The 7974-nt window shown below is 39.2% G+C and overlaps 1 protein-coding gene across 1 annotated transcript; it reads right to left on the bottom strand.

The window, feature by feature from the left end:
* Positions 1–3667: 3667 nt before the first annotated feature.
* On the bottom strand, positions 3668–6227 carry otos (otospiralin). The gene is made up of 4 exons (XM_033031022.1): positions 6068–6227; positions 5812–5874; positions 5533–5559; positions 3668–4297 (listed from the first exon to the last, which is right to left on the bottom strand). The coding sequence occupies exons 2-4, from the start codon at positions 5867–5869 to the stop codon at positions 4077–4079; spliced, it is 306 nt and encodes a 101-aa protein (XP_032886913.1). The 5' UTR covers positions 5870–5874; positions 6068–6227; the 3' UTR covers positions 3668–4076.
* Positions 6228–7974: the final 1747 nt, after the last annotated feature.

Genomic DNA, 7974 nt, shown 5'->3' with positions numbered 1-7974 from the left:
CTGCCTGGAAGTTATGGGGTGACCCCAACAAATCTCACCTCACCTTGTTCTGAGGTTGGAGTTGTGACTGGGATGTGGTAGCTTTCAAAGGGAATGTCCTTGTGAAAAGCAGATCATTCAAAAAGCACTTATGCTGAGGTTTAAGTTGCTCATTGAAGAGCCTCTGTGACCATGGCATCCCAAGGAACCTTTCCCATCTCTTCTTTGTTGGCTATCTTCTCTGCTCCTTTGCCCAGGCACACTCTTGTCCAAGTGGGATATCCTCTCATGCACTCATGTCACTGGACAATTATTTTTATAAGGAAGCCAGGTAAATTCCTACTGAACCTGCCACACCATTTCCCATAAGTTCTCAAATCTTTTTTGAATCAACGGCTAATTAAAACCATATGGAAAGTAACCAAAACGTATGCAATGAAATGATAGCAGTTATCAATAAAAATGCTGGTGGTTCTTTAGCGTTGCTCAATATGTGATCAGAAATAAATACCAATTTTGCTGACCCAAGAAAATGCAGATGCTGGTTTACCAAAAAAGACAGAAAGTGTGGGAGTAACCCAGTGGGTCAAACAGCATCTCTGGAGAACATGAATAGGGGACGTTACAGATCTAAAGGATCCCGAGATGCTGCCTCACCCGCTGAGTTACGCCAGCACTTTGTGTCTTTACTTCCAAATTTGCTGTCCTGGTGACAGAACAACAATATTTGCTGCCTGAAATCATGAACAACATACTCTGTATATTACAAAGGGAGCTTGCCGTGCTCATCATAATGTCACTAAGAATTTGTGCAAATTGTGCCACAGTTGAGCTTACACACATAGGTGATCGTATTAGAACTAATTCAGTAGCTGATGGCAAATTTTGCAGCCTTGCACTGTTTTCTTCAAACCTGACCTCTCAGGAGTGGGTCGAGGTACATTTGGGTAGACTGGCTTTTCATAATTATTTCTTTAAATCGACATGGACACTCATTGACTAACACATCCATCCATGGTTTTTTTCTATGGCACTGGCTTCAGAAGGAATGGGTGGAAGCTCTCCCTATTGATAATTCCCAAATCAAGCAGGTTCATGAAGTGCCCTAATTTCCACTCCATCTTTGCACACCTGCTCAATTTGCAGCACTGTTTCAAATTTTTGCACTATATTCTCCAGTGGAAATACTTGGGCAGCGTGTATGAATAATTCCCGGCTAAATTTCAGTTTTCTCACTTTTTACCTATGAAAGACAACAGTTCTCACTTTTATATGTTCCTTGTGATAACATTTAGAAGTACACATATTCTAAATAAATAAATGACATATGTAGACACACTCTGGGAATTCGACGAGTCAATCATCTAAATAGAAGGAATGATGTAATAGTGACTGTGGTTGCCACAGCATAAATTGTGAATAAGTTCAAATGAGGACAGAGAAAGTAAGATCAATGGAATCCTCAATTTAGAGTATTGTGGCGACATCTGGTGGTCAAGCCAATTATTGCTAGAACCTCAAAAGTGCTGGAGAAACTCAGCGGGTGCAGCAGCATCTATGGAGCGAAGGAGATAGGCAACGTTTCGGGCCGAAACCCTTCTTCAGTCTAAAGAAGGGTTTCGGCCCGAAACGTTGCCTATTTCCTTTGCTCCATAGATGCTGCTGCACCCGCTGAGTTTCTCCAGCATTTTTGTGTACCTTCGATTTTCCAGCATCTGCAGTTCCTTCTTAAACACTATTGCTAGAACATCGTCAGGACCAAAGATCATAGAGAGGAGCTCTATGATCTCTGGTCAGGAGCGGGGACTATCACGTGACAGGGTTTTGGCGGGAGTTAATTAGAAAGTCGTCAGTCTTCTGTGCAATCGAAGGTAGACAAAAATGCTGGAGAAACTCAGTGGGTGAGGCAGCATCTATGAGCGAAGGAAATAGGCAAGTTTTGGGTCGAAGCCTTTCTTCAGACTGACGTGAGGGTTGGGGGTGGACGGGAAGAAGAAAGGAAGAGGTGGAGCTAGTGGGCTGAGGGAGAGCTGGGAAGGGGAGGAGAAAGTAAGGACTACCTGAAAAACTGGAAAGGTCTATTGGGGTACTGATTGGGGATGATCAGGCAGGATCAGATTGAATGGCGGTGCTGGCTCGAAGGGCCGAATGGCCTACTCCTGCACCTATTGTCTATTGTCTATAGAGGTCAATGTTTATACCGCTGGGGTACAAAGTGCACAAGCGAAATATGAAGTGCTGCTCCTCCAATTTACGGTGGTCATCACTCTAGCCATGGAAGAGGCCCAGGACAGAAAGGTCTGATACGGAATGGGAGGGGGAGTTGAAGTGCTGAGCCACCGGGATATTAGGTTGGTTATTGCGAACCGAGTGGAGGTGTTGGGCGAAGCGATCGCCAAGCCTACACTTGGTCTCACCGATGTAGAGCAGCTGACATCTAGAGCAGTGGATGCAATAGATGAGGTTGGAGGAGGTGCAGGTGAACCTCTGCCGCAACTGGAAAGATTGCTTGGGTCCTTGAATGGAGTCAAGGGGGGAGGTAAAGCGACAAGTGTAGCATTTCTTACGGTTGCAAAGGAAAGTGCCTGGAGAGAGGGTGGTTCAGGTGGGAAGGGACGAATTGACCAGGGAGTTAAAGAGGGAGCGGTCTCTACGGAAAACAGACAGGGGAGGAGATGGGAAGATGTTCCAGAGATTCACCACTCTCTGTGTGAAAAATGTTTTTCTCATCTCGGTCCTAAAGGATTTCCCCTCTATCCTTAACCTTGTCCTGGACTTCCCCAACATCGGGAACAATCTTCCTGCATCTAGCCTGTCCAACCCCTTAAATCATTTTTTACACAGAGAGTGGTGAATCTGTGGAATTCTCTGCCACAGAAGGTAGTTGAGGCCAGTTCATTGGCTATATTTAAGAGAGAGTTAGATATGGCCCTTGTGGCTAAAGGGATCAGGGGGTATGGAGAGAAGGCAGGTACAGGATACTGAGTTGGATGATCAGCCATGATCATATTGAATGGCGGTGCAGACTCGAAGGGCCGAATGGCCTACTCCTGCACCTATTTTCTATGTTTCTATGTTTCTATATTTAAAATATTTTGTAGCTTCAGTTTTAGAGATACAGAGTGGGAAAAGGCCCTCCGAGTCTGTGGTGACCAAAGATCAACTGCACACTAAACTAGTTCTATCCGATACACGTTCAATCTCCAGCAGCTAATTAAGCTACAAACCTGCATGTCTTTGAAATGTGGGAGGAAATCGGAGCACCTGAAAAAACCCCACACAGGTTACAGGGCGACGTGCAAAATCCGCACTGACAGCACCCTAGTCTGGATCGAATCCGGGTTTCTGGCATGATAAGGTAGCCACACTACCACTACATTACTGTGTTACCCTGAACAGAATATGTTTTTTAAGGCCATTTAACATTGAGAACGATACATCAGTAAAATTATACCTTATTGATTGGTTAATAGGCTTTAAGAAATGTGCACATTTCATGTTATGAATTGTTTCTCTTTCCGAATGCACACAAACTGATCTATCCATTTTATAATTATGATCTATTTCCCTTGCATCATGGAATACAAACTGAAGATAACCGATACTAAGTAACGAATGGTGCCAAATCTCTTGATTGAAAGAGGTGAAAGATAAGGTTACTGTTTACATACATGCAAGGTTACACCCATTCATTAGATATGTATATTTTATTATAGCAAGTTAGAAATAAATCATTGTATACACACTGATTGATTTTGAATTTAAGAAGTTACATGTTTGACAAGAAATAGTGTTCCTTTGAATAATTAATAATCTTACAATTCTCCGAAATTTAAATTAAGCCAATTTCAGCTACAAAAGTTAAAATAAATCATTTTTGTTCACATAAAGATGCATTCTATGAAGAAAACACTTTGCACAGTGCAGGTGTGTTCTGTAATGTGGTTATATATAAGGACTCGTATAATTATGGCACTACATACAGTACATGCAACAGATAGATAAGGTGGATTATAATGTTAAAGTAATTTTATTCTAATGATGTTCGCGCTACTCTATTTATTTTTGTGTTGGACCAAATGCGTTTGCTTGCATTTTCACTCTGTGTGTGCTTCCTTTGCAACCTCAATTTGTATTTCCTGTTGTTCCGGTGTGTCATAGCCCATAGTATTCCCTATGGGGAAATGAGCATAGAAAATGTGGGCTAGCTGCTGGATTCGGTCGTAATCTCCAATGCTTCGGAAATACTCCACGTATCTCCAGAAATCAGTTGTCGAGTAAGGCCAGTATGGAGGGCTTCGTTTTTCCACATGATGATCTAAGTAAGGAATGAAAATCCACATGTGACCACTTCTGAACACAAAATACAATGCCTGTGCTTGTCAGTAAAAATAGTTCATATCTGCCATACGCTACAGAACAATAAAGCAATTGTAATCTATATACATTAATACCTGAATACCAGCAGTACCAGCAATAATCAAATTCAGCAGTTAATTAACTGAGGGATACTGAGGGATGATCAGCCATGATCATATTGAATGGCGGTGCAGGCTCGAAGGGCCGAATGGCCTACTCCTGCACCTATTTTCTATGTTTCTATGTTTCTAATTAATGTACTGTACCTTTATATTAATTGCAATAAAGCATTTGTAAATACACTGTAGGTACAAATATCTCTTTATAAAGTACCTTTTTTAACAACACTGATGTAATGGCTATATTGATAATTAAATCATGTGTAGATACTAATCATTAATAGATTATTAGCATATCTGTATATTGGTAATTAATATAATGCATTTCACTGCTGTTTCATTAACATTTACTACCCTTTCACTTTGTCCCATTGAAAATAAGTAATCCTAAATGTCTCCAGCCACTACTAACATTTTTTACCTGCATATAAGAACCTAGGAAAAATAGTATACTTGATGGAGTCATTTGTTGGGATTCAAAGCAAATATTCTAAAGGAGTCTTACTGAAAAGCATTTAGGTATTTCAACTAAAAATGTTGGCCAAAATGACTAATGCAATAAATTGTGCACTTGCTTATATGTCTCCTGCATGTCTGCTCTATTGTACTCAAGACTAGGATATATTGATAATAAACTCATAGACAGATACCTATTATCTATTAGTTAATAGTATTAATTACAAAATAAATGCAGTAAATACACTATAGGTACAAGTGTCTCTTTATAAACACAGATGTAATGGATATATTGATAAAATCATGTACAGATACTAATCATCTTTTAAATATTTATACCGTGTTGGAAGTTTCCTTCTGAAAATTAACTAATTTATTTAAAGGACCTGAATTTTTCTATTGGGATATACTTTTTTCTTCACATTTTTATATCTACTTTCCATGCAAAAATACAAATAATTTCAAAGATTTATTTCCATATTCTATTTCTCCACTGGCAATAACAGCAAATGTAAATATAAATTTGTCATGAAAAAAACATTCCAGTATAAATTAAACATTTTTTATATTTTCGGTGCTGGTGGCTTATATTGCAAGTGTGTCAAATAAGATTTGTTACCGTCGGGCTGTCGGATCACGTTGGCATCTGAAAATAAATATATGGAGAAATGATCAGCATGCAGAGATGGACAACTCACAAAAGGGCTTTTCATTGCACTGAAATAAATTGCTTCCCTTGAGAAATGCCAACGCAGCATTTGACTTTTTTTTCCTCCAGATTACTGACATTTAATACAAAGAATAATCTAACATATTTATAAATATAAAATCATAATGTAAATCGTCTGTAACAATTATGAAACAAAATTATCTCAAAAATAAATTTTATTAAACCTACCAGTTAGAATGCTCAAAGTGAGAAGTATAAACAGCCCAACACAGATAAACCACTTCATTTTGACTGTAAAACCAAACAAATTCTCAGATCAGTTTCAACATCTAACCAATCTACACATCTTCAAATATTTCGTATTGGTCACAAATTAAATATTCCATAAGGTCTGTACATTTTTTACATTCAATCACCTTTTTTTTTACTAGTACTAACTTCCTTTTGCACTTAAAAGATTTCCAAATAAGCATTCAGTACTTACACTTTTGATCTGGGATTGCAGTGATTGAGAAGGAAAAGAAGCAAAAGCCTCAAAATTAAGCCTCAGGTCTAGAATGCGTTCCTGGCTACCTGTGGGACGAGATGTTTAAATTGGCTCGGTCTATTTAAATGGAAATGAACGTCACTTTTCCAACTTGTTTTTTTATATACATAATGTGCCTTTCCAGGCACAACCAGTGAGTTTCATGACTAACAGCGCCCCCTTTGGGTTCAAGCTGAAAATATATATTTATGCAGAGAAATAAAGTTTGCAATAAGGTTGTGCTGGAGTAGGATACCTTACATTGTGTTCCAACAGTATGAACATTAAATTCTCCAATTTTAGGTAACAACCTCCTTTGTTTCACCCCCTCATTCCTGTACCCTAGCCTGCACCCCAACGCCCACTCATGTCTCACACTTTCCCATCTCCCCTTTTTCCCTGCACCACCATCCCTTTTCATCTACATCCCCCCCCTCTAGTTTTACATTCCACTCCTCTTTCACTCCCGAGTTCCACCTGAAATGACACCTATCCATGTCCTCCAGGGATCCTGCCTGACCTGCTGAGTTACTCCAGCACTTTGTGTCCTTCTCTCAGTGATGTCCATGTTCCTTGAGCAAATATAAAATATAATATTTTTTTTCTGTTCTCTATCAGCTGTACAAAATTGAAAACCCTTAGCAATGTCAAAAGACTTTATTCTTTGGGTGCAGAAAGCTGCTTTTTGACTGCATTCCTAACACTTTGACAGTTCCATATAACTGTTCATGAAGAATGCTTAGATCTGATACTTTAGGAGATTCTTTGAATTCCCTGAATCTGTTGTAAACTTTTGGTAAAATGTATTTTAAGAGCTGTTTGCTTTTATCGCCATCCACTTGTGGTGCTGCTTTAGAAAGCTACTGATGCTAATAATTTACCGCAACCACTTTTAATTCTTTTTTTGTTGACATACTGTAACTCTGCGCCGAACCCTCAAACGCCATGCACCACAACCGTGAGTCCTACCAGACCTCACCCCGTAATGCATCTGTTATGGTAACTACGGTACAAAGTATCAAATCAGGCACAGGAAGAGGGATATCTTATTGGGATGTCTGAGGTACCTTGCTGTCTCATAATTAACAGTTGTGTTTATGTAAAAAAAAGGAATAATTGATTAGCTATCACAATCTTTAACTCCGTTAAAGAAAATCAAATTGTGCAAATCAACAAAAACTGCTTAAGGAAGATGGATTGTTAGAAGTACTGATCAATTTACATTTTCTCTACAAAGAAAGTAGAAAAGAAAACTGTCTACACGGGGAAAGTTGTGGAAAATATACATGCCCATTCCCACCTGAGGAAGTGGGACCCACTGTCTGCTCAATATGTTTTGTTCTATTATGTGGCTTTAAATAACTCAAAGAGCACACATTTCCTTGAATATTCACACATCTGGAGTACGATCCTGACCTATCTCCCTCATTGGAGAGCTTTTAATGATCTTTAACCAGACTTTATCTTTCACTACATGTTGTACCCTGAATCCTTTATCTCTACATGGTGGGCAGCTTTATTGTAGTTGTGTATAGTCATTTCTTTGACTGTAACACAACTAAAAGCTTTTCACTGGATCTTGGGATATATGACAATAATCTAAACTAATCCCACAGCACCAATTGGTTAAGAGTTCCAGAGTTTGACCGTATGGTGATCAACACCCAGCAATAAATATCCAACTCATGAAGGTACCTGGTGCAGCGGGGAAACTGAGGGTATTGTTGTCTCTATGTGCCTCCTTGTGCTTCAAATAAGTAGAAATAATTAGTTTTCCCAGCAATATTGACAAGTCGCGGTGTTGCTTCAAGTGGGAGGTATGTGTCGTGAAAAGGATCAATCACACTGTCCATTCTTCAGGTAAA

Source organism: Amblyraja radiata, chromosome 13 (assembly GCF_010909765.2).
Source record: "Amblyraja radiata isolate CabotCenter1 chromosome 13, sAmbRad1.1.pri, whole genome shotgun sequence".
Lineage (NCBI taxonomy): Eukaryota > Metazoa > Chordata > Chondrichthyes > Rajiformes > Rajidae > Amblyraja > Amblyraja radiata.
Note: the sequence above shows the minus strand (reverse complement) of the source record. Positions and strands in the feature narration are given on the sequence as shown.

Coding starts and splice junctions, on each gene's coding strand:
- otos (XM_033031022.1), bottom strand. CDS start 5,869: ATGAAGTGGTTTATCTGTGTTGGGCTGTTTATACTTCTCACTTTGAGC. Junction 5,560..5,811: donor CACTTTGAGCATTCTAACTG/GTAGGTTTAATA, acceptor ATTTATTTTCAG/ATGCCAACGTGATCCGACAG. Junction 4,298..5,532: donor CGTGATCCGACAGCCCGACG/GTAACAAATCTT, acceptor TTCCTTACTTAG/ATCATCATGTGGAAAAACGA.